The sequence below is a fragment of the Acartia tonsa genome, chromosome 7 (assembly GCF_053477335.1).
Source record: "Acartia tonsa isolate MP-2025a chromosome 7, ASM5347733v1, whole genome shotgun sequence".
Taxonomy (NCBI): Eukaryota; Metazoa; Arthropoda; class Copepoda; order Calanoida; family Acartiidae; genus Acartia; species Acartia tonsa.
In genome coordinates this window covers 48,675,066-48,701,570 of record NC_137266.1, presented here as the reverse complement: position 1 = coordinate 48,701,570, position 26,505 = coordinate 48,675,066, and the positions used below count along the sequence as shown (strand labels likewise).

The following is a 26,505-nucleotide window of genomic DNA, read 5'->3' as shown; positions in this document are numbered from 1 at the left end:
TTACCTACCGTCATTTAATTTAATATTTTTGTGTGTTGTAATGACACTTTGACATGAGCTAAGCATTTGATTTTTTTTTGGTCAAATTAACTATCAAATCTATTTATCAATCTATTTTTATGTTTATAATTCTATCTAATTATCTAACTAGCTATATATATTTTATTTTTTTACAATCTATCTATGTTTTTTATTTAACAACCTATTTAGGATCTAAATTTCTTACTATTAATTTTTTTCTATATTTATCTAGCTATTTAACTCTTTTATATCTATTTAATTATCTATCTTTTTGTAAACATATCTAAGTATTTATATATCTATCCCTCATTTTAGATAAACTGCAAGTGTGGCTAAGCTTTGGCACCCAATCTATCTACCTATCAATCTATTTATCTATCTACCTATGTATCTTCCTATCTAGTTATCTATCTATCCCTCTATTCAGATAAACCAATCTATCTTTTTATCTATCTAGTTCTCTATCTAGTTATTTATCTATCTCTCTATTTAGATAAACCGCAAGTGTGGCTAAGCTTTGGCACCAAATATATCTACCTATCTATCTATTTATCTATCTACCTATCTACTTATCTATCTACTTGTCTATCTATTTATCTATCTGCCTATCTACTTATCTATCTATCCCTCTATTTACATAAACCGCAAGTGTAGCTAAGCTTTGGCACCAAATCTATCTACCTATCTATCTATTTATCTATCTACCTATGTATCTTCCTATCTATCTATTTATCTATCTACATATCTATCTATTTTTCTATTTTTCTATCTATCTATCTATCTATCTTATTATTTATCTATCTCTCTATTTAGATAAACCACAAGTGTGGCTAAGCTTTGGCACCAAATCTGACAAGGATAATGTTCAGGTAAAATAATCAAAATATTTTCCAGTATGGCTTTGAAACCAAATAATATCCGCTAGATTACAACTGGTTTTCAGATATACTCAAAATTCACGTAAAACATTGTATTTCTCACAATTTCCCCCGAATATTAAAATAAAAATCTTAAAATTAATAACAGTTCTGTTACACGGGACTTCGGAACTTTGGGTCTAACAAAACTGGTTTAAATCTTTTAATTTTTCATTTATACATTTTAACACATAAAAAAAAATTATGTTTAAAAAATGTTAACATTTAAAAATAGTTAAGCGCAAAAACATCATGGATGGGAATTTAAAGAGAGGATGTTGAAGATGTAAATCACGAAACATGTACTTTTGTAATGTTTATTTTTGAAGCATGACTGACAGACCGACGGACCAATTAAATTTCATGATAGATGACCATTGGTAAAATACATCATCTAAAAAAGTCAGCTGTTTAACTTGAATAGCAGCCAAGAAAATCACATTTCTTCCATAGCATTACTAAAGGACATACATCCTTATACTAAAGTAACAGGATGTTTGTCTGTGTGTCTGTACCGAAGGATCTCGCTAACCGCTGAACCGATCGAGCTCTCCTTAACAAGGTAGCTTCTCATAGCAAAAAAAAAATATTTTTTAACTAAAATTAAAAATGGTGGGGGGGCATCCAATCCCCCCCCCCCCAAATTTTTTTTTTTACTTTTTCTTTTAAAATCTAAAATAAGTAATTGGGTTATTAAATTCGACTCTCTCCTCCTCAAGTGGCCCTAGAGGCCTCTAGGGGCGTAGCCGCTAGTATGTTATAAAGTAGCTGCACTGCTTAAATTCTAAAATAAGAAGAGTACACATGATAATAATATAATAATCTTGTGAAAAGTAGATAATACTTTGTTTATATTGAAAACAGATTGGATTTACTTTTAAAGGAGCAGAGCTTCTTTATTTTATTATTGTATGTCGGTCAATACATCCATCTGTCAGAGTTTTAAAGGGATGAGACAATGGCCGATAAGTTGATGTAAATCACAAATAATGATACACAAAATTACCCTTTCTATATATTACAATTAGTGGTTGAAACGTTTGAACACTGAACTCATTGAACCAACCATATAAAATTCGATATAGTCTCCAAATTTGTTGAACTATAAAACTGTGGGGACCAGAGAATAAACAGCCCCGCATACCCTGCTATCTGTCGTAATTGTTATGTTCTTAGTTTTTTTTGAAATTTTTTTTTTTTTGGGTTGATTCCCTTGGACTTTTATATTATCTCTAACTCTAAGACGGTTCTTTATTATTTAATAAAAATTGATGAATTGCTGTTATGTGGTATTTTGTCATCCTTGTTTTATTCATGAAAAATGACCTAAATATTTTTTTTGTAAAAACATTCATTTTTTTATGTTTTTCATTTTTTGGCAACAATATAAATATATAAACCAAGAACAACTATGTTAATCATAAGCGAGGCTGTAACGAATTATTAACAATCAGGCAGTACAGGAAATATGTAGCGAGGATGGCGGTACCCTGCCCGAACATAAGTAAAAACCTCTCTTAAAGACTTATGAAAAGCTTCACTATAAAGGAGAACCATATATGTTCAAAGGTTAGTGAGATCATTCGTTACACACAGCCATAATTACATTTATTTGAGGATTAAATTGAAATTGTCTGCAAATACAAAAATTAATATAAAAACTCAATACATTTTAAACTTAAATGTACCTTTCTGCAAAGTAGATATATATCATATACCTATCCACGACATAGGTGTACTTTTTGTTACCTATCCTAATATATAGATATACCTATATATAACATCAGGGATCTAAAGGGATAAGACAATGGCCGATGTATGTCTCAAATGATGACATACAAAAATACACCTTCTATGGATCAAAATTGTTAAAACGTTTGAACACTCAACTTAATAAACAAAACAATCAAAAATCAGTAAAAGTCTCCAAAGTTGTTAAGCCAACGAATAAGAAAACGTTATTGTAAAACTTTGGGGACTAGTGTAATAAACAGACCACTGTCTACTCTCTATCTGATCTAATGTGGTTTATTTTCAGGAGGGTGATGAGGTTTATCTAAGTTGTTCAATATCAGCAAACCCTCCAATCGCTTCCATTACATGGACACATGATGTAAGTATCTATATATTCTCATGCTGTCTATCTAGAAGTATATCATTTATCTATCCATCCATAAACCGTTGATGTTATATATAAATGTGAAATTTTCATCTTCTTGTACATTCAACTTTAATCTTATTTTTGTTTGAAACCTGGGTTTTAACTTAAGACCAATCTTATTGTGTTTAAACAATCTATCTTATAAAGCCTGTTTTTTGTCGTTAATTAATTATGCTCAAAAATGGTAAACTTCTTCTACGGTAAAAAAAGAGCTTTCTTTTGAAACTATGAATGTTATGGTTATATTTTCTAAAAGGGTTAATATTTTAAGAACTAAAATAGATATATTATAATCATTAATAACAATATAAAATGAAGTTTAAAAAATATGTTTTTTTTTCAGGGAAAAGAGATATTTAATGATGAAACATATGTGAAAAGTAATACGGATCTTCTTATCAGAAGCATTTCATCTGAACATCAAGGTTTCAATTATTTAAACATCAGATATGATTATGTCTAAAATTTCTGTCTTCTCCGTCTGTATCATAAATAATGTCAAAGAAACAAAGCAACTTCTTTGAATAATTAGGGATTTTAGAACAGTTTAGTTTAATAAGAATTTTGATTTGATAACATACTTTTTATTATTTTACCAACTCTGTAGTTAAGATCTGTACGTCAGTCTGTAGTTAATGCCTTCCTTAACCCTTAACGTTCGTTTCCAACGACAGCTGACTGCGGCGGCTTGCATCTGGCTAGTAAATCTACGGCCGCTGAAATTCAATGTTTTGAGATTTCTTATATAAAATTTACATAAAGATAAACATTTTCTGAAAATTTTTTGTTTTTCTAGCTTCAAAAATAAGAAAATGTCAGCCTATTGAAATTTTTACAAAGGTTATTTAATAAAAGGGTGAAGGAAGCGAAAATTTACTTTGAATCACTTATAGGAAAATCATTATCAAACAGGGAACATGCAAAAAATTTTCAGCCCTCTAGATATGATACTAATTGTGTTTAGGTGTGTATACCTGCCATGCCAGTAACACTGAAGGATCTGGAACAAGCAATCCCCTACAGCTCTCTGTCCTATGTAAGTTTTTTTCTGAAACAGACATTTGATACCTAAAGAAAACTATTATGATAGTCAAAATTTTAGGGTTTGAGGGGTTATAATTGCAGTGCAATGCGTCCATTCGCCCGATAGACAACCAACGATTTGACTGCACTACCTTTGTCTTAGACAGCGGATAGTGTCGAATAAAAAATGACGTCAAGCAATACAAATGACCAATGATAGGCCAGTATACATTGTAATTGACCAATGGTAAATTGTATACTGACATATTTTTTTATGGGACACTATACACTTTTTTTCTAACTTCGCATGGTGATGAGTTGGTGCCTATTTAATATTTATGGACCATAGCATTCCCACTAAACTTAATATTGTTGTCACGCACCTGACATAGCAGCATTAGGTACCATTTATAACGTCTCTAGTATGACACGGTATGGTTTAGGCTCTAACACGATACCTTTTAAACAGCAAGCCTATACGTTACCAATTATACATAATTTGGTATTTATGTTTGTATTCTTACCGCTTTTTCTTATAGAAGCTATCTTAAGTAGCACAGCAGTTTTTTTTTCTTTTGTTTTTTGCAGACAACCCACGACATTTGTCAATACATGCGTGCTTGTATTGACAAATCGTAAGAATATAATTCTTTAAATATATATCTTGATATCAAAAATAACTTTATCTTTGTAATATTTTCTATTGAAAGCCTTGACGATTGTATAAGAAATATTTCTGATAATTTCTCCACACTTTTATTCTTTTTACTGATAAATTTACAGGGAGAAAGGTATATGCCATTGTTAGAACTAGAAGAGGGTTGGTTGTCTGTAATTCTACATAAAAGAATGTGTCACAGTTAAAGTGTTAAGTGTTAAATTGCACTTTGAAAAATGTATCTTATATTTTGTCTTGTGTGCAGGGCTTTTAGCCCCCCCCCCCCGCAAGGTTTTTAAAACTCATTTTAATTGTCTAAAAGACTCAGTTACAAAATTTTATGACTTTTCGATTGGAGCTACGGAAAGTTTCATGTGTAATGTCATAAAAATACGTATAAATTTATCTATTTTTTTTGGGGTTCCCCACTTCTCCTATTGCCCTTCCTTTTCAGACATATTTTTATGACGTCACACATGAAACTTTCTGTATCTCCTTTTCGATAGACATTTAAGAAATAACACATTATTTATGTCCTTTTTGCTTCAAGCACACATTAACACTCAAATAAAGCTTTCAAAAGGTCGACAGGTATACCTTTAACCAGAAGTACATGATACCTAGAGTCCTGCTGATTTTAAATCCAAAATAATGTTATGCTTTACACTAAACCCCTGAAGAGAAAAAAAAACTAAGAAAAGAACTTTTTTTCCAAAATAAAAGGAAATATTAGACCGAAGAAATCAGAACAAAAGTGAAAAAGTTTCTTTATATGTTTCTGTTCAGAAAATGTTGCAAAAAATATAGGATTCATATACATATAAAAACATATCTGATGGACATAAACAAAGCTTTTTGATGTAATAACTTGTCCACGACAATGAAGTATTTAATAAAACTGTTTCTAGCCAAGGAGGAAGGGAGTTGACATTGGGTTGTTTATTACATTAGTCCCCAAAGTTTTATAATAACGTTTTCTTATTTGTTAGCTTTACAACTTTTACTGAATTTTGATTGGTTGGTTCAATAAGTTAAGTGTCCAAACGTATCAACTACTGATTATAATGTACTTCAGGGGTTCTTTTGTGTATCATCATTGGGGATATGCAAAACTTTAACGGCTGATATATAATTTTCGACATTGAGCATAATCATTAGAAATCCAGGAAAAAGTTTTTGGACTTTATCTTTTAAAGTAGCTTTGCTACTATTTTCATTATAATTTTGGGGTGGTATGGACACTCATAGTGAGAAATGTAGACTTTTTGTATCCAATAATTGTTTCATTGCATTATAGATTTTCTTTCACTCACCCTTCAACACTTTTCATTTAAATTAATGTAATACTTTTTAGTTTTCCTTGACTAATTATAAGTAATTTTTATATACTTGAATTCATAAATAATTTGATCTATTCAATGTCTATTTATCTATTACATTTTACTATTTCGTAATATTAGATAATCAATCAAATCAAAATAAGAACCTAGTGTCCATAAATATTAAAGGATAACTCATAAACAAAACAGAAAAATGTAGTAAGTATATTTCGACAAAACAAATTGATTAAAAGCCAAATCTTTCTACATCTCTACTTCTCTGACTTTTTGTAATTTTTACTAGCTATTTGATATTTATAAACGTTTTAAAACTATCTAAATTTATATCTATCTTAGAAAATATAAATGCTGATATTTAATTGCAGGTTGAACTTAGAATAGCGTTTGATGGAATATTATTTAGTTTTACCTATCCTTTAATCAACACTATTCAATGCGCCCCCTAGCATTTAACGGGTTTAATCTGAAGTTAAAATTGCCTAAACCATTTTCTTAAATTAAGAACTCAAACGGTTCAGCGATTAACCGGAACTTAATGAACAAGTAACAGAAAAAACTAACTACTTTATATAATAGAATAATATTTATTGGACGCTAAAATATTAACCTAACGTAGTTACTTAGTAAATAATATAGCGTTTGGTCAATTTTAAAAATTTTTAAAAAATCTTCCAAAAATAGAGGCAAAATCTGCTAAAACGCCAATGATCTATAAATCTATTTAGATGTGCCTCGATGTTACAACAGCACCAAGAATGTCCAAGTGAGCAAGGGAGAGAGAGTACAACTATTCTGCCCCTGTCAAGGCGTACCTAACCCTACAACTTTCAGGTAAACATATTCAGGATCTAATAATTGTTTTCAGTTTTATAACACATATTTCTAAATAATTCATTTATATTAAAAGTTTTATTATATCGAATCATTCATAGAGAAAAAAATAAAAGAGAGGAATCGAAGCAACTAGAAGACGAAAATAGGCAGTGGGCCTAGAGGCCTACTCAGCGCTGTTTCCGCGCTAAAATTTATTGCTATTCCACTACTTTTTAAATGGGAGGATTAAAAATTATTAAAAAAAAATATTTTTTTACTTTTTACTATTTCCATATTTAGGGCAAGAATAATAGATTAGATATTTTCGTTTTAATGTTTTAATTAAAAATTACATAGAATTTTATTTTTATTTAAAAAAATTTGTTCATGAAAGATGAATCCTTCTATTTCTAAAAAGGGGGAAATTTTTTTCATAATGAACATTCAGCTGATTCTGACCGCCCACGGCTGTTTGCTAAATATCGCTTTTCTTTTTATTCACATTATTATTTATGATTGACTTACAAAAAGCCCTGGGCGGCTTTTGATTTTCGTCTGCTTCTAAATTTAGGGATGGGGAAGTAGTATTTTACTATGAAAAAGGGGTGAGTATTCATCCTCTTATCCTTTTTCCTTATGGAATCATTAGAGGTTTACATTGCAATATGAAGTGAGCAATTAATGCTTGAAAAAATATATAATGTCTTAAATCCTATTTTGTTTGTAAGTTAATCTTGTTAATGTAGGCATGCTTCAATTGTACTATCAATTTCAAACTTTGGATGATAACTCCTATAATTACAATTTAGTAATTTTAAGCAAAGCATCATTATAATCAATTTATTAATGTTTATACTTTTAAATTAATGTTTTGTTTATTAAGTGGTACTCTTATTTTGTTCTACAATTTGATTGCTTTTTTGGATGTTGGTATCCTTGTGAACATTCGCATCCTTTATAAAACATAAAAATTGTTAACAAACAAAAGTGAACCTTGAAAAGTATAAAGCAACACAGGCATTAAATGTTGTTAAGTATGATATTTTTAAATATATAGACACTTTATGCATCCTACTCTATGCATATAGAGCCCTTATTATGTGGATACACTAGAAGTTTACTAATTAGTAAAGTATATCATTCATAGTTAAAAATCTTTAATTTAACCCAATATAAAAACACTTATGTAGTATGTATAATTATACATATATACTTTACTTTCATTAGTTGGTAGTTTCCCTAAAAGTGCCTAGTCTCCCCCTCCTAAATAAGTATAAAATAAGGGGGGGGGGGAGATACTAGTTGCTAGGGTGGCAGTCGCTATATAAATACTTATAATAAAGTAAAACAATCTCTGTGTACTTGTCTGTCTGTACCGATATGACTCTCCTTTACAGTTTAGCTTCTCAGGGCCTGGAAAGGTTTCTGGCTTTTTGGGGGGAGGGTACCACTTCCCTACTTTTAGAAATCGCGCGCGATAAATCCAATAAAAATATTGTTTACCTAAACAGCTGGTCTTAACATAGATTAAAAAATTGTATGTGACCCTAGAGGCCTCTAGGTGTGTCGTTGCTAGTATAAGAGTAAAGTAAATGTGTTTTAATCGCATATTTTTTTCTATATAATACCCCACCAGCAAGCTACTTAGTATTCACAGAGCATTGTTCAAACATTCAAACAAAAAATATTTTAAGTGAATAAACTGCACTTTTAAGTGTTTGTGTGTGTGTGTGTGTGTTTTATGCAAATATTAGCAGGGATCTAAGGATAAGACAATGGCTGATAAATTAATGTTCATCCTCAATGATGATACACTAAAATACCCCTTCTGTAGATTACAATTAGTGGATAAAACTTTTGGACACTCAACTTAAATAATCAACCAATCGAAATTCACTAAAGTCCCCAACGTTGTTAAGCCAACGAATAAGAAAACGTTATTTTAAAACTTTGGGGACTAGTGTTATTAATAGCCGATTGTCCCCCTCCCTCTCCCTGAAATATGAAAGTTTTGGGGTTTAAAATAAATATTCTGACTTATCTGCCTGTCAAAAATAAAAGAAGATTCTCCACTTTCTTTTAGTTTTTTTTCAGATGAAATACAAAACATCTTTTTTAGGGTGGGGGCGGGCGATTACAGGGTTATGGTAGGTTAAAAATGATAAACCTTGCTCTTTCACCAGTCAGTTTCACTGCAGAGGAGAACCATATCGGTTCAGTGGTTAACAAGATTCTACACTACACACAGACAGACAGAAACACATTTTGTTCCTATTATATCAATGATAAAAAAATTATTGCTTGAATAATTCGAATCAGATAATTTTTTCCTATTGTGCTGTATCCCCTTCTCATAGGAAGATACAATAAAATTGCATCTAACTTTCTTTATTCAGCACATAAAACCTTTTAATCATCTGCTTTTCACTCTGGTCTTTTCGAAGGAGAAAGTTTCAAGTGGAGCATACGCTGTTAACCAAAATCTGATTTAATAAAATGGTTTAATTAACGACAATTCTAGCTACTTTTGTCTTTACAATATTTAAAAGGAGGAATATTACTTTCAAAGGTTTTAAGGGGAGGGGGGAGGGTAAAAATCCCCCTCAATTTGGGATATTAGGTAAAATCTAATACATTTCCTAAAGTTTGTTTATGGGAGGGTAATCACCTCTTTACCCCCTTTAAGTATAGAATACTTTACTTGTTAACATTTGACAATATTACAAACCAAAAAATTATATATTTCATCAAAGTCATAATATATTTTTGGGTTAAGTTATATGATTATACTATATCCTTAAAGAAGTACTTTCTGCCAAAGAATTACCTAACTTTAACTTTCGTTGCCACCAACCACAGTGTGATTTTTATTGCCTTAATACAAATTCTATTACATTAATGTTTGTTCTTTAACATTTATTTAAATCTTTGTTGTGGAAAGTAGTTTAATCTTATTAGTAGCGCAGATACTTTATAAATTGAGCGTGTAGGACCCTCTTAACGACAGTCTGGCCGTCAACCAGCGTAAATAAAATAGCTATAATTATTAACTGTTTCATTATTTATTTTCTTCATTGTTACTAAATACTACGTTTATAAACACTTGTTTATTTGGAAAGTAATTTGTCTTAACTTACATTTAGTAATAGATAAATAAATATCCGTACTAACAGATATACCAGCTATTTATAGTGCAGCTTTTATTCAAGTTTTTAGCTACTTTTAGAAAATATTAGTGGTTAAACCCCTAGTATCTAGTGCCTGTGTACTCGAAATGGTATTCATTTAAGGTCAGAAAATAGCCTAAAATCCAGAATCATTGTGTAAGCTTTCCTAAAAATCAAAACTCAATCAATGAAGAATTTTTGCAAAATACCTTACTACTTTATCTAAGAAGAATGCTATTATTAACAATACTTATTATTTACAATATATATAGTACAAAGAAGTTATATACTAATCTATAAAAATATTATAGGCATTGTATCTTACAAAGATATAACATATAACACACATATAATAGGATTGGCCATGGATAAAGGAATCGACAATTTGCTGCTAGGACAAAACAAGGATGATAAAATCCACAAAAGCGAAGCTTAGAAATGAAGTAAACAAATATACAGTAAAAATGCTTTTAATTACACTAGACTTTAATTTAAAAGTATAAGTATAATCAATTAACAGTAAAAAAATATCCCAAAAGTCAGTAATCTAAAGGAATTTGTAAGGATTCGATATATTGATGTACATCTCCAATGTTGATACACAAAATTATCCCTTCTGTAGATGAAAATTAGTGGTTGAAACCTTCGAACAATCAACTTTATGAAGCAACCAATCAAAATAAACTAAGTTGTTAAGCCAACGAATGAGAAAACGTTATCATAAATCTTTGGTGACTAGTGTAATAAACAGCCCATTGTCCCTTCTCTCTTTGTCCAAAAATACTTAAATACAGGATGCTTAGTTTAGAAAATTCTTCGATGAAATATAGACGCCTATCGTTAATAAAACCTGAGTAAATCACGCTTACTGAAGGCGTTTTTTTTACAAACTAGCGGCTTCGCCCCTAGCCTCTAGGGCCTTTGCCCCAATAGGTAATTAAAAAAAATAAAATCAAGTACTACTGGTGCTGCCCGTAGTTTATGTGAACCAACTTCCCCATAAACCAAAAAAAATGGGGGGGGGGATTTTTGTTTTTGGATGGGTTGGGGGTGGCCCATCCCCCAAGAAAATATCTTAAAACCACCACAGGACCAGTAGGTATATACCATGAAGAGTAGAATCATTGGTTACCGAGATCTTAAGGGACGGACGGACAGACAGACAGACTGACAGACTGACAGACTGACAGACTGACAGACTGACAGACTGACAGACTGACAGACGGACGGACAGACAGACAGACTGACAGACAGACAGACTGACAGACGGACTGACAGACATCATTCTACTTTGTATTATAGATATATAGATGTATTAGGCAGTTTATCAAATAATATGTAGAACAACATTTTGATCAACTTTACTTTTCCTTTTTTCCCCGAGTAACACATTTCTATATTATTAGATTATCTTTCACGAATATGAATAAGAAAAGACGAAATGGGAATATGTCAGGGATACAGTGATGAGCCAATGGAAGATTTATTAACTTACCCAGTTATATCTTAAGGTAGAAAGCTTACGGGGAAAATCCTTTTCTATAGCACTCCCCGACTCTTCAATGAAAAACTTTAAAAAGACCCTCTTTTTTTTTTAATCTGAAAGGAAGATCGATTTTACGTCAATTGTCCTTTTACCCTGGAAATATCTTAATTTATTTTTGGCTGAAATTCTTTTTCAAAATGCTTAATATATGTAAATAATACAAAACTCGCCTTAAAATTAAGAGTAATCGGCCTGTGCATTTTACGATACACATCCTGATACTACAAATACAACTAGCTTCTAGGCCCCTAGAGGCCTCTAGGGGTACTTAAGGAAGTGAAAGGGGATTCAACACTTCGTTTAACATTTTCTATAGAGGCGATTTATTTTGGAAGATCTGAGATATCCTACCCTAGAATAGTTATAAACCTTTCCAGGACCTATGAGACGCTACCCTGTATAGGAGAACCATATCAGTATAGCGGACATCCTGTTATTTTTAAGTAAAGATATTTATGCCTAAAGAATACAATATGTATTATGTATGTGTGTATGTATATATGGCTTTGTGTGTAAATTAGTTTAGTCAATCAGAGACAACCATTTACATATTTTAATTTGGGTGCTCAGAGGGGACAAGAGAGAGAGGGGACAGTGGACTATTTATCACACTGGTACCAAAGTTTTCATATTCGTTGGATTACCAATTTTGGGGACTTTCACAATGGATTTTCATTGGTTGGTTTATTAAGTTTAGTGTCCAACCACTAATTGTAATCTACAGAAGGGATAGTTTTGTGTATCATCTTTGAGAATGTGCATTAATATATTGGCCATTGTCTTATCCCTTTAGACACCCTGACTTAAAATTACCAACAATATATTTCAAAATATTTAAGATGTCTGCTTAAGAAGTTTTTAGTTTCAAATCATGAATTCTAAAAAATGAAATATTTTTTTTATAGTTTCTTTTAAATTCTTAATAAACAACTTAAAAAAAACATTTTAGTTAAAAAAACCATAAACTGTAATACACGTTTATCATGGAAAAAGCAGTTAACTGCAATAAAGAAATAACTAAGATTAAAGGGGTGCGGTACTAAGGGACGTAGAAGAAAACAAATCATCTCTGACGTTAAATATTTGAAAGACCATTTTTTTCTTATAGTCAAGAGTCCCATCACCTAGATAATCTTTGTGGACGCCACTCTTATAATGTACACACATGATATAGTTTCAGAGTAGCTGCAATAAACCTTATCCATGAACAGTTTTGATAAAATATTATTTTAGGAACGATATGTTTTTCTATCTCTGTCATATATGTAATCCTTTTACTTTCAAAGCGCGGAGCTTCTTTATAGATTACTTGTAGCTTAGCCCATAAACAGCTTTAAAGTACCATATGCCAGTGGATATATTCCCTTAGAAGCACAACCTTGCCGGTTCAGTGGTTACCGAGATCTTAAGCTTTAGACGGACAAACAGATAGACATTATTATACTCCAGATAACAGCAGAGTCCCTAACTGCTAGGGTATCTATCTCTATTTAAATTGGTAGAGTGGCAGAAAAGACCATTAAAAGGCTTAAATTTTAGAATTAAAACCACTTTGGAACCTGTGTCAAGCTTTCTTAAGTGAGAACTATACGGTTTATCTCCTAATATTTTATTTCTGATATAAATTTAAGTACACAATAAAACCTTAGCATGTGATCATTCTTGTTTAAGAAGAAAAAAAACTGTGGAGGGCGAGTGAAAGAAGAAAATAAATCTTGTTATCAACTCCCGAAGAGTTTTTCATCTTTCTAAATTGATACTTTTCAAGCAACCACCAGCATTAGTTTAGTTTGGTGTATTTTTGTCAAAGGTTGGAGGATTTTTGTCTGTCATTGAAGATTATGGTAAAGATTGGTAATAGTCAATGTTTGATCAAAGTAAGGGAACAAGAACAACAAAACTTTAATAGAAACAGAACAATATACTGTAATACAGTAATAATGTATAAGGTCTTATTCTTCATTAAAATTGCAATCATTTACGTTCTGCGAAGCTTTTAGAACAAAGACTAAACTATATTTTAATTATTCATTAATTAACGAGAATTCCTGTTATTTTGATACTCAACGTTTGTTGGTCAAACTGGATATATGTCTGTTTTTGCCAAAGGTTCTTGCTATCTGTTTAACCGATATGGTTCTCCTTTATAGTGAAGATTCTCGTAGGTCCTTGTAGTTTTATACATATTTTAACACTCCCAATATGTATCTTCCATAAAAAAATGAACCCCCTAACGTTTTATTACCTTTTCTTTTAAAACCAAAATCGTAAATTGCGGTAGTATGTCTCCCCCCCCCCCAATCAAGTGCTTCTAAAGACCTCTAGGGGCGTGGCCGCTAGTTCTTTAAAAAACAATGTTGCATCTTTGCTGGTTGTAACAACGCCAGGATCTACCAAATTGGAAAGTCAATGCATTGAGTTTGTGATTCTTTACAACAGAAAAAGGTGCAGCAATAGGCTTCGGGACATTTACAAAGCACACCCACTGTTCAGGGAGGCAGGGGACATTGGGTTGCTTATTACACTGGTCCCAAACTTTTTCTTATTCGTTGGCTCAAAAGCTTTGGGGACTATGCTGAATTTTTTTGGCTGAATAATAAGGTGTCCAAACGTTTCAACCATAAATTGTAATCTACAGAAGGGGTAATTATGTGTTTCATCATTGGGGATGTACATCAATTTATTAGCCATTGTTTTATTTCTTACCCACAGTTACAACTTACATTCCATGCTATTTTTGGAAGTGATGTTCTGACATACAATTTAACATCTAAAGTCGACATTAGCAGAGGAATGTATATCAATAAGTTTATTATTTCTAGAGACTTCAACGTGAGGCTTACCTATTTTGGAGATTGGTTACAATCAGACATATATAGGTACTATAACCTTGTATCTTCCAATTGTATGGAATATAAATATGTTAACAAAATAACATCAACAAAGTTATAGTGCAAAAAAATTTCTTTTTGGGACAACCTATTATACAATATAATTACGGAGGTGATGTAACTGTCAGAGAGAGATGGTACATTAGGCTGTTAATTACACTAGTCCGAAAATAACGTTAAGTTTTAGTGAATTCTGATTTGTTCGTACATTAAGCTGAATGTTTAAAAGTTTCAACCATTAATTGTATTACAGAAGGAGTCTTTTTGTTTATCATCATTGGGGATGCACATTAATTTATGGACCATTGTCTTATCCCTTTAGATCCCTGTGTGGTTGTTTACGGACAAGGATATAACACTTGAAGAATATTTCGTGTTCTGAATAAGAATATAATTCTTGAGACGGATTGTATTGTTTAAAGAAACCTATATTTCATTTTATAATTTGTTTCAGGTGGGAATTTAACAACAGTCGGTCAGTCCGTCCTCTCCACACAGACATCCATGGGCAGATTAGCTTCACTCCTATTTCAGGTAATAATCCTTTATCTGACCTTGTGAATTGTACACAGAGAGAGGGGACAATGGGCTATTTATTACACAAGTCCCCAAAGTTCTATAATAACGTTTTCTTGTTTGTTAGCTTAACAACATTGGACACTAAAGTGAATTTTGGTTGATGGGTTTATTAAGTTGAGTGTTCAAACGTTTCACCCACTAATTTAAATCTACAGATGGGGTATCTTCAATATTTAAATTGTAAAATAAATCATCAAATCTTAAATTAAATACAAGAATGTGCTTCCCTTCTCCCTGGTATAAAATGCAAATAAAAGACAATGAAGTGTAGGTAGTAGGTATATATTTCATCTAGGATGTTTAAAATACCATAAAGACAATTATTAAATATTGTATGGCTTTATGAGGGTGCAATAGAATAGAAATATTTCATAACCAGAGCCAAATTTTATATTTTGCCCAGGGAAATGATGCAAAAATAATCTATAAAATGTGTACTGTTCATACTGTTTGTACTGTTTATTTTGATTTTAAAAACCTATTCCTGCTGGCAACTATGCATGTAGGACTCAATTAACACTGACTTAACCCAATTTAACATCAAAAAATTATCAAGATACATTTTAAAGCTAGCTGCTTGAGTCAACTTTTTTTATTGAGTGAGAAAGGTAAGGATGTAATGGCTTGCAAAGGGTTTTCTTATTGTGGTGTAAAGTGTATCCTTGTGGGGTGAAAAAGGGAAAGGTAGTTTTAAGCGTTTGTAAGAAAGCCTAAATATATTTTTATATATCTTTATATTAGGACCTAATCGTCTTATAATTAACGTAGCTACTCTATAATAAGTTTATATTTTAGATCATGATTACGGCCAGTTGTCCTGTTGGGGTAGAAACAGAATTGGAGAACAAAAACAACCATGTCTTTTCAATATACTTCCTACAGGTTGGCTTTTATTTACATTCTTTTGTTAAAAAAAATCTTCCAATTTTCATGGAAAAATATTCTAAATCATAATTAAGAATTTATAATTAATCTAACATCTTTGAAGTTAATATGGTAGGTTTTAGAATTTTGGCTCCTATTAATAAAATATCCTTTAACAAAATATTGTTTAATCTGAAAAGCGAAATATTTGTAAGATAAAACAAAACTATTTTAATCTAATTAAAATATTAAATTTATTATTAATATTTGGATAGAATTTATAATTAGCATTCACATATCTTACTTTATACTTATCCTATTGACGTAAAACTACTATATTAATTCTCTTTCTGATCTCAAATATTTATTGTGTTCAAAAGACGCGCATTCAATATATTATGTTTAATTTTTAAAATTAAATAGTTTGATAATTTTGAGGGCAATACAAATGTATCTAACGAACGTTTTTCTATTTTCATTGAGAAATATAAAGAAATAAAATAACCTATGAAAGTAGTATTAAATAAAGTCAAAGAATGTCAAGACAAATCCAGGTTCCAGGTATGATCCTACAGTTCTTGATCCTTGAGGTCGCCAGAAAACTTTAAATGGCTCCTTTTTCCACAGTTTCCTTACAACTAATATAAGAATAACTATGAAAAAAAATATTGGCTACTCATATATCATCAGGAATAAGGAATAACCAATTAACAAGCGAAATAAATCTAAAACAATATTCTGGTGGCAGATGTAGAGGTCGTCAATTCTCTATGTGTTGCGCCCCAACGATTTTGTGATTTTTTTCAAATTAATTTCGTTGTTGGTAAAGGCTGAAATTTCATATTTATTTTCTATAAAAATAATGATTGTGTAAGTAGCCTGCAGGGTTTGCTAACCTATGAGAAATTTAAGCTAAAGTAAACAAAATTACCAAACAAAATGCATACTCATCAAAGCTAAGAAATGCATATGTGTATACCAAGGGGGATTTAACCTTGTTGTAGTACAAAAATATAATATAAAGGTCATTTTTGTTTTTGGTTCTTTTATGCTTGAAAGAAAGATATAATTTTTTTAATTTTTCTTAGGTAAAAGTTTACTTTAGTATAATAAACCATTGAATAAGCCTTAGAAGATTTTTAAAAATATCTGAGGTTAGTTCTTAAAAAAACTTTTGCCCCACTAAAATCAGTTTGCCCCACTAAAATCAGTAAGGCAAACTGATTTTAGTGGCACAAAAGTTTTTTAAGAATCCACCTCTGTACTGTTATTTTGTATGGTTTTATACTTCAACATAGTCAAATTCATAGGTCTCATAACTTATAACATAGACAAATATAGATAATTAGCTAGATAGCGTCCCTCCCTTTATATTATTATATCAACTTAAGTTAATATGGATAAAAACTTAGTACTTTGTAAAGTAAAAAATGACGAAGTATGTTAAAAAATAGAGTCCTTTTTATCTAATTATAGATTTTTTGAAGCTATAAATTTTAGCTATGATATTATTCTAAAACCTTTATGTCGCCTACCCACATCAACATATACACATTTGTTTAAAATACATGCATTTATAAAAGTTATTTTTATAAAGTTTAAAAACCTATTTTTTGTGTCTGCTTTAAAATGCATTGATTTAACCACTATGCCAAATGCATTAAGTTTAAAGTATTTTAAAGTTGTACCCTCCCCAACAAACATCTTAAATAGAGAGGGGATAGTTTTTACCTTTGTCTAACCCCTGCAGGGAGCCTAATTCTATGGTGCTCTAACCCTGCGGGGATAATAAATCCCCAATATAACCTTACCTGACCCAAGTAATACAAAAACGAAATACTACCCGCCCCAACCCTTTATTTTAAATTTTTTTCAACTAGGGTGGGGGGGGGGGGATTCTTTGTGAGCAAGCGCCATTTCTTTCATTTTCTTAATAATTTGTTATGACAAACCCTAAACAATTTACACATTATTTTGTAGAATGAAAATAAAGAAGTGACAAAACACTTTCATCTTGATTAAAAAATCAAGAGGCTCCACTTACACACACTCACACACACCATTTTTAGTCTCAAACAGAAAGACATTTTATGGAAATTAATTAGAAGAACAGACAAAACTTCGGCGGTTAGCCTTTTTCCAATGTGACTTCGAAACCGATCAATATCCGGTGGATTAAGCCGGTTCTCAGCCATACAAAGAAATCATGTATAGCTCCGTATTACTGACACTTTTCCACAAATATAAAAAAGAAAATCATGAAATCAATAACAGTTTTGTTAGCCCGATTATTGGGTAACAAAATTGGTTTTAATCTTATAACCTTTTATTTCAATATCCATGGAAAGCTGTCTTTAATACGATACTATAATAACCTTTACATATAGACCACAAATGAACTATTGAAACAATGTATTGGTAATACTTAAAAACAAGATAAATAGGTTAGGTTAGGGTAAGAAGGTTTAGAGCACCCGCAGGGGATATAAATGATCAAACATTGAAATAAGTAGTTAAAAGATTTTTTAAGTTATGGTATTTGATATTATGAACGAACTAAAAGTTAAGGTACAGAAATAAAAATGTCTTCTGGCTCAAGTTTCATTTCATACTAAAACGATTTAGGGAATTCTAATTTATTGAATTTAGGTTTTGTTTCTTATTTTTATTTCATATGCATGTCCGTGTCCATGCTTATATATCTCAGCTGTCAAAATAACTTTTTATCACAATATCTCTTTCTCTCTCATCTTTCTCTTTTTCTCTTGCTCCATCTCATATTTTTATCTCCATATCTTATCTCCCCCCCCCTCACCTTACTTTTCTTTTTCAAAATTTTCACAGTTTTAGGGAATGTTAAATTGTGAAATTAAAAGACTTGCTCTTGAATAAAATTGAATTTAGATAATAATATAAACATCTTTCAATCCTTGTATGAAATTTACAGGATGTCTTTCTGTTTGTATTTAAGGATATTGCTAATAGCTAAACCAATATGCTTCTTTTTTTTAAAGTAAGAAGGTTTATAGCATTTTTAAGGGAGGCTGCAACCTCCCGAACGGAATCAACCCTAGAAACGTTTTAAAAGACAAAGTAGCCTAATAACAACTCTAAACACCCTTATAAAATTTGGCTAGAAACAACCATCTTTAAAATCCACCGTCGAGCCATTAAGAGATTTTTCGCTTCAAATGAAGCCATATTTCATCGTATTTTGAATTAGATTATGATATTAAGTTATAAGAAGATCACCCCAAAAAATTCTTGTAAACTATTTCTATATTCCTGAAGTATATCTCTCTCAAGCGTTTTCTTTTTATGAGAGTTTATTAGAAAGTATGAAGTACCCACATAATAAACATTCACACACACACACAGTTTATGCTACAGTTTGGTAAATAAAAAGTATAAACAACACTAATAAAAAAAAAGATTATTTGATCTAAAAATGCTACTGATTATTTACAGCTAAATTATTTCAAGTTTTTCTTTTTATGAGAGTTATTAGAAAGTATGAAGTACCCACATAATAAACACACACACACACACACACACACAATTTATGTTACACTGTGGTAAATAAAAAGTATAAAACACACTAAAAAAAATGATCATATGATCTAAAAAAGCTATCTACCAATTAATTACAGCTAAACTATGAAAATTTATACTATTGTAAAATCCAAAATTTTTCCTTTAATCTGAAATATAAATAAATTAAAGAGTTTAGGACGACTTTCCTGTTCCATTGATCTTTTCAGAGAAGTTACCTTAAGGTGGATTTGTTAGGCAAGGTTTCTGAATACACAGCTCTCCAGAGGTTAGGGGGGAAGCGATTAGTATTTAACTATTAAACATGTTACTCCTGTATTACGGCATAGTCTTTAGACCCTTTACATTCAATTTTGATGACACAACAAAAAAGTTAACATTAATAACGTCTTTAGTATGACTAAAATTATAACTATTAAATAAACCGATTTTAAACTATAAAAAAACACTCTATATACACAGATTTTTAATTTAATTTTAAATTTTCAGGGAAGCCAGAACCGGTGACGAATTGTTCTGTATCTAACAAGACAAGCACAAGCCTGATGATATTCTGTGAGCCAGGCAGGGATAATGGGGCTGCGCAGCGCTTTGCTCTTCAGGTTAGCATTAGATTCGTGGATTTTTAAAAACTCATTTGGAAGGTTTTAACAATATAATTGGATCTTGTTGACTTAGGTAATACAAAAATAGGTACACTGAAAGTCCTCAATTTAATTTTCAAACTTTTTAAAGGTCTCATTTTGAAAACATCATTACATAATTAACTTCATAAAGTTTACTAAAAGAGACCAGTATATTTTCAATAATATTTAAAAGTTTTTACTTGGCTTATAATTTTTTTAATACATATTGCATAAGTTACGTTTGGTTAGTTCTGGTTAGCTACCTTTCCCATGTACTATAGTAGTACGATGTTTGTTTGTCTATACCAAATTATATCGCTAATTAATGGATCTAATTTTTAGATCTTATTTGCAGTTTCTTACAAGTCTTTTTTATTATTTTTAATAGGGAGGAGGAGGAATATTTCCAGCCTTCTGCCAAATATTAATTTACTTTTTTAATTTTCAAATATTTATATTCACCTCTACCCCTTCTTTAAAGTGCAACCAAAAAACTTTAGGGGCGTAGCCACTAGTGTAAGTTATGTAAATACATATAATATACATACTAGCAGCTGTGAACCTAGCATCTAGAGGCTTTGTATTCGAAAGGATATTGAAGGGCAGAAAAAAAGCCTAAAACCATACCCAGACTTTAAAAAAAAAAATAATCTAAAACCATCCCGGCAACTATCAAAAGTGAGATTCTTTGCTTCAAACTAAAAAAGCTTACTACTTTATATAATAGGACATCATTTTATACAATAAGATATAATTTTACCTAACGTGCTGATAAGGAAAACTCTAATTACTAGGGCTGTGTAAGTAATGAATAAGGCTATGTTTATTTTCTAGAATAAAAGAGATACACAATTATCGAAACAATTCGTCCAAGACTTTTATTAAGAAAATCAAATGATAATTTTACCTAAAGTAAACGTTTTTTCTCAGATAAAATATCTCTTGGATTTACATATAATATATTTTTATTATTTTAATTGAAAAAAAAACACATTTTCTTTAAGCTTTGACTTACAGAAATGTTTTTTTTTGCAGTTATCCTATCCTTGTTATTTACTGTAAAGTGATTAACACGATGTTATTACTGTTTATGTGCAGTTAATGAACATTAAAGGATTAATTGCAACATATTTATGGATCTTTTTTTTTCGCTGTACAGCTCAGGGAGGGAGGGGACATTGGACTGTTTATTACACTAGTCCCAAAAGTTTTATTCATTGGAAAAATAACTTTGGAGACTTTTATTGAATTTTAGTTGGTTGGCTTGTTTAGTTGAGCGTAAAAACGTTTCAACCACTCATTGTAATTATAGTGTTAGTTATGTTAGTTTTTTTCGATTTTTCTTGGAAGGGTAGTGGTATCCTCCCCCAAAATAGCTATAAATCTTTCAAGGACCTATGAGAATCTACCTTGCTAATAAGAACCATATAGGTTCAGTGGTTGGCGAGATCCTTCGGTACAAACACACACAAATAGACGGAAAAGAATAAAAAAATAAAAGTTACTTCATCTTAAAATAAACAAAAAGTTAATTAAGTTTTTTTTTCCTGCGTGGCAAAAGTTTAAAATGAACAGTTTGGTATTGTTAGAATGTGTAATTAAAGTTTCCAGAATATACATAATTTAATCATTTAATCGTCGGATTAAAAAGGAGTTTTTACACTTGAGTTAGAAGTAGTGATTTTTAAATAGCGAATAAAAATTAAATAATCTGATGATTTCTAATTGTTATAACTACTATAAAATTAACGTTTGAAAAGCTCTTTACGTCATACAATTCAAAGGCCAATGTAAAGAGTAAATTACCAATGGCAGGCCAGTATATATTTTAATTGACAAATTTTAGACCAGTGTGACGTCATTTTTTATAGGCACTATGAGCTGCTTAATTTTTCACAATTTATGTTTCTGCTAAAACCAATTATTCTGCTGTATTGAAAAATAACCGATTAAAACCACATTTTGGTGTTACCGCAAAACCTTATGGGTAACCAAACTTATTCAAACTTATATTCAAATTTATTGTCTAAATGTTTTCTTTTCCTTTTCATTTCCTTTTATTTTGATTTTAATTTATTTGTGTTATAGTGTAGCTCATGTATACCAAATACCTTTAAAGTCAACTTTTATGATAACAATTATTATCACCGAAAAAATCTTTAAATTTATGATAAACTGAAGTAATTCGACCATAAGAAATTTTCCAAATTGTTTAAATCAAGTTTAAAACAGTTTGAACTTAGAATAGCATTTGATATCCATTAAGAATATTTATTAATAACTATATTTATAACTATAGTATTTAATCTATCTACATATATATCCCTCAATCTATCTATCTATCTATCTATCTATCTATCTATCTATCTATCTATCTATCTATATATCTATCTATCTATCTATCTATCTATCTATCTATCTATCTATCTAATCTATCTACCTAGATATTGGCAAGTGATGAGTTGTTAAAGAACGAGGTAGAAAACCGGCCAAATTCATTAATTATTAACCAGGTAAAGATACCAACTTTTTTTAGTTGCAAGATACTCTACAAGTCATCTCTTTATGTCGGTCAGTAAAGTTTACGTTGTCTTACATACAAAATACCACTTTACAATGTGCTTTTTGGTTATCAGGGAAATTTCCTTTATTTCTCCCCCCTTTTCTTACCCACTTCCCTTCAGTTACATAAACAAACTCTACACCATAAAGATATTTAATTTTCGGCAATTTCAAATGGAATTGATTGGCTGATTGGCAGTCACTAGTGGTTATAAACTCCATTATTTCCATTTCGTAATGATGTAATTATTATGTTATTGGTTATACAATTCTATTTTCTTTTTTAATAAGCAAATAAAATCTTAAATTCATCATGCTTAAAAAGAAAATATATTTCTTCACATAAAATTAGTTATTATAACCTCGTTTGAGCTATAAATAGATACAAAAAAAGGGAAAAGCTAAAAGTTAGCTTATCGTATTAATATTAAATATCGAAAGCTAATTATAGCATATATTAGGGAGAAAGTTTTGGCTTTATTTTAGTATGAATTATATCAAATTGGGAAGCGGGTGTATTTTTTTAAGATAAACAATTTTAATTGCAAAGAGGATTTTTTTGAGAAAAAAAACCTTGAACGGTAAAAAAATTATTAGTATACTAAGATGAAAATAAAGAAAATAAACAAAATCATATTATCACGAAACCTAATTATTTAAGATCTGAAGTATGTTTGATATTACAAAATTTACTTGACTATTACATAATTTGTTATTTCAATGCACTTCAACTATTATATAGTTTCTATACATAATATACAAATATGTCCATTAGTAGTAAAACAAAAACTAGCAAAAGTTGAAGCTTTTTATAGAACCTGTAAAATTCATTATGTTAAAGGCATTATAAAAAGCTTCTTAAAAATGATGAATAGTAGACTTTTATGCATTGTAAACTTTAGTTATTTAGAAAATAAAAACTAAAAACAATAAATAAGTCTCTAAAGTTTACAAGCATTGTTTGAATCTGGGTAACATCAATGTCAAGCTCCAAGAATCAGCTTCATACGGACAGGCGTACATACATGCTCTAACTATAGAGAAGCCTACGATACCTACATACATATTGAGGGTATTTATGGTGCAACTGCATACGTTAAGTTACTGGGCAAATCCCGTTTTCATCGAAAGTGGACCTACCACCCCTCTACCTTCAACTGTGTATATATTTTACAATACCGTCTTTAGAACATTGAACATTCTTAAGCTACTTATAAACGATGTCACCATCAGGGATCTAAAGGGATAAGACAATGGCCAATAAATTTTTGAACATCCCCAGTCATAAAACGAAAAGTTACCCCTTATCTAGATTAAAATTATTAATTGAAACATTTGAACACTCAACTAATGAACCAACCAATCAAAAGTCCTCAAAGTTGTTAAGCCAACAAATAAGAAAATAATATAATAAAAATTTGGGGACTAGTGTAAGAAACAACCCATTGTCCCCCCCCCCCTCTCTCTCTCGCTCTCTCTCTCTCTGTGTCACCTTGGTTCTTTTAGGTTAAAAGGGGATTTGGTGCTTCTTTCGGTTATATCAAGAAAGAAAAAAGAACTGTACTTTAATTATAAACCGTCCCAAGATCAATGAGAAGCTCTCCTGTAAAGGAGATCCTTATTGGTTCTGTGTCTTAAGAAAAGGTCTGGGTGGCCCATCAGTCGGTATGTGTGTTCCTACTGGTTAGTGCATTATAATCTAAGTTTGTCCCACTTTTGTTAATCGTATATATTTAATACTATTCATCTTAATCAACCTACAAACTAACTTTATTCTCACAGATATAGGGTTAGGGTCATTTGAAAAAAGAAAAAACGTATATACCAGAGAGTTAGGGGACATAGAGCTGTTTATTACACTAGTCCCCAAAGTTTTATTTTAACGTTTTCTAATTAGTTGCCTTACCAACTTTTCTTGAATTTTTATTAGTTGGTTGATTAAGTTTAATAACTGATTGCAATTTACAAAAAGGGTAATTTTGTGCATCATCATTGAAGATGCTTATCAATTTATCGTTCATTGTCTAATACCTTTGTATCCAAGCGTCTATACAGTATTTCAAATTGTTTTTCTAAAGGTAGGGTATCTACAGATTGATGTCTAACGCTTGTAATAGTTATTTCTCGCATCGTATTATAAACGGCTTTCCGCAGATATAGAATGTACAATTATAAGATTAAAACTAGTTTTTTTAGTCCCGAGGTGCCGAAGGCACTGGCTAAAAAACTGGTTTTAATATTATAATTGTACATTTTTATATTCGTATAAAGCTGGATATAATACGATGCTAGACATAGTTTTTTCGTATTGATGAGAACCTATTTTTATTCACCGGATTCGAATGATTACGAGAAAATAATATTTCCTATATTCCTGATTTTAACGTATAGATGCTTTTATTTTGTATTGTAAAGTAACAAAACATAATCTATGTCTAAGCTAATCTAATAATGTACTGTTTTATCACTTTGGTTCAGAATATTGGTTGACTTTTTAAAATTGGATTGCCTAAAACTTATATAAAAGTAATCTTACCCTTGGATGGTCAGTTAAGAATTTGTCCATGGGTTAAAAAATGTTATTCACGTGTTAATTTGTAAAAAAAATTCCTTTTTAACGAAACTAACTTTTGTAATGAGTTTGTTTATACCTTGTTTACCTCTTTCATAATTTCATAAACGGACGGTTGACATTGGATCAAGTACTAGTCATGATATTGGTATTTTAAGCTTTTGCAACCCAGATTATGAAAAGACAAAACCATGCATAATTATGTAAATATGTATAATAATATTATTTTTTGTATACTTGTATATGTTGAAATACATATCTATCTTTTTTTTTAAAATAATTTTAATGCATGACACATTTATTATTTAGGAGTCACCAGTGTTTTTACTGAAAAGTCTGACGCCTGGAACTAGCTATACACTCAGGTACTTTTGGTTCGGGTAGAATCACTTTATGGTGCATAATAATCTGACTAAACATATCAAGTATCAAAATTATTGTTTGTATTCTTTTATATACCTTTTTCTCATTTTTAAGATTTTTTTCTGTACGTATTTTTTCTCTTATGTTGTAGGATTTTTTTTTATAAAAATATAAATAAAAAGTTTTGAAGCAAAGAAAATATTCAAAATTTATTCTGTGTCATTTTTGTATTTCTTGTTTACTTTTAAAACAGTGACATGGATTCTAGATTCTAGAATGTTTGACAGAATAAAAAAAAATTTGTTTTGTTTTAGTTATTTTTTTAAAAACTAACAGTTCAAGAATTTTATTAACAAGTTAAATGTATTTTATGAGTTACCTACCTATCAAATACCTCATAAGGACGATGCTTCTGTCTATGACACTTTAACATCCAGGTCCAATAACCCAGGATAACTTAGGGAAGCCAAATCTCTATTTTTCTTCCAAATACCCATGGTATTAGTCAGTGGCGTCCAAGCTTTTTTATTGGGGGGGGGGGGGTACATTTTTTAAGGGGGGGGGGTAATTTTCTTTTAGGGAGGGGTAATTACCCCCCGTGAAATCTGTTGGCAGGGGTAAATTTTGTTTACCCCCCAAAAAATTAACCCCCGGGGTAAAATTTTTGGGGGGGTAATTTGATTAAATATGTTTATGTTTATAATGTATTAATATTTAGTAGTAAAAATGCGCTCGAAGCGCGCCATTTTTTTTTTTGTTAGAGATTTTTTATTTTTTGGGGGGGGGTATTTCCCCCCTTAAATTGTCTGGGGGGGGGGAGTAAATACCCCCTCCTAAATGGTTGGGGTAA

The 26,505-nt window shown here is 30.6% G+C and overlaps 1 protein-coding gene across 1 annotated transcript in view; it reads left to right on the top strand.

Moving 5' to 3' along the window:
* LOC145324362 (neural cell adhesion molecule 1-like) overlaps positions 1–26,505 on the top strand; it is a 72,097-nt gene that overhangs the window by 18,695 nt on the left and 26,897 nt on the right. Inside the window, exons 4-13 of the mRNA XM_080166967.1 lie at positions 835–890; positions 2,977–3,051; positions 3,443–3,524; positions 4,064–4,135; positions 6,846–6,951; positions 14,992–15,071; positions 15,912–15,998; positions 20,022–20,134; positions 22,603–22,671; positions 25,602–25,657. Coding sequence (XP_080023093.1) covers positions 835–890; positions 2,977–3,051; positions 3,443–3,524; positions 4,064–4,135; positions 6,846–6,951; positions 14,992–15,071; positions 15,912–15,998; positions 20,022–20,134; positions 22,603–22,671; positions 25,602–25,657 — 796 coding nt within the window. The remainder of the gene's footprint in view (positions 1–834; positions 891–2,976; positions 3,052–3,442; positions 3,525–4,063; positions 4,136–6,845; positions 6,952–14,991; positions 15,072–15,911; positions 15,999–20,021; positions 20,135–22,602; positions 22,672–25,601; positions 25,658–26,505) is intronic.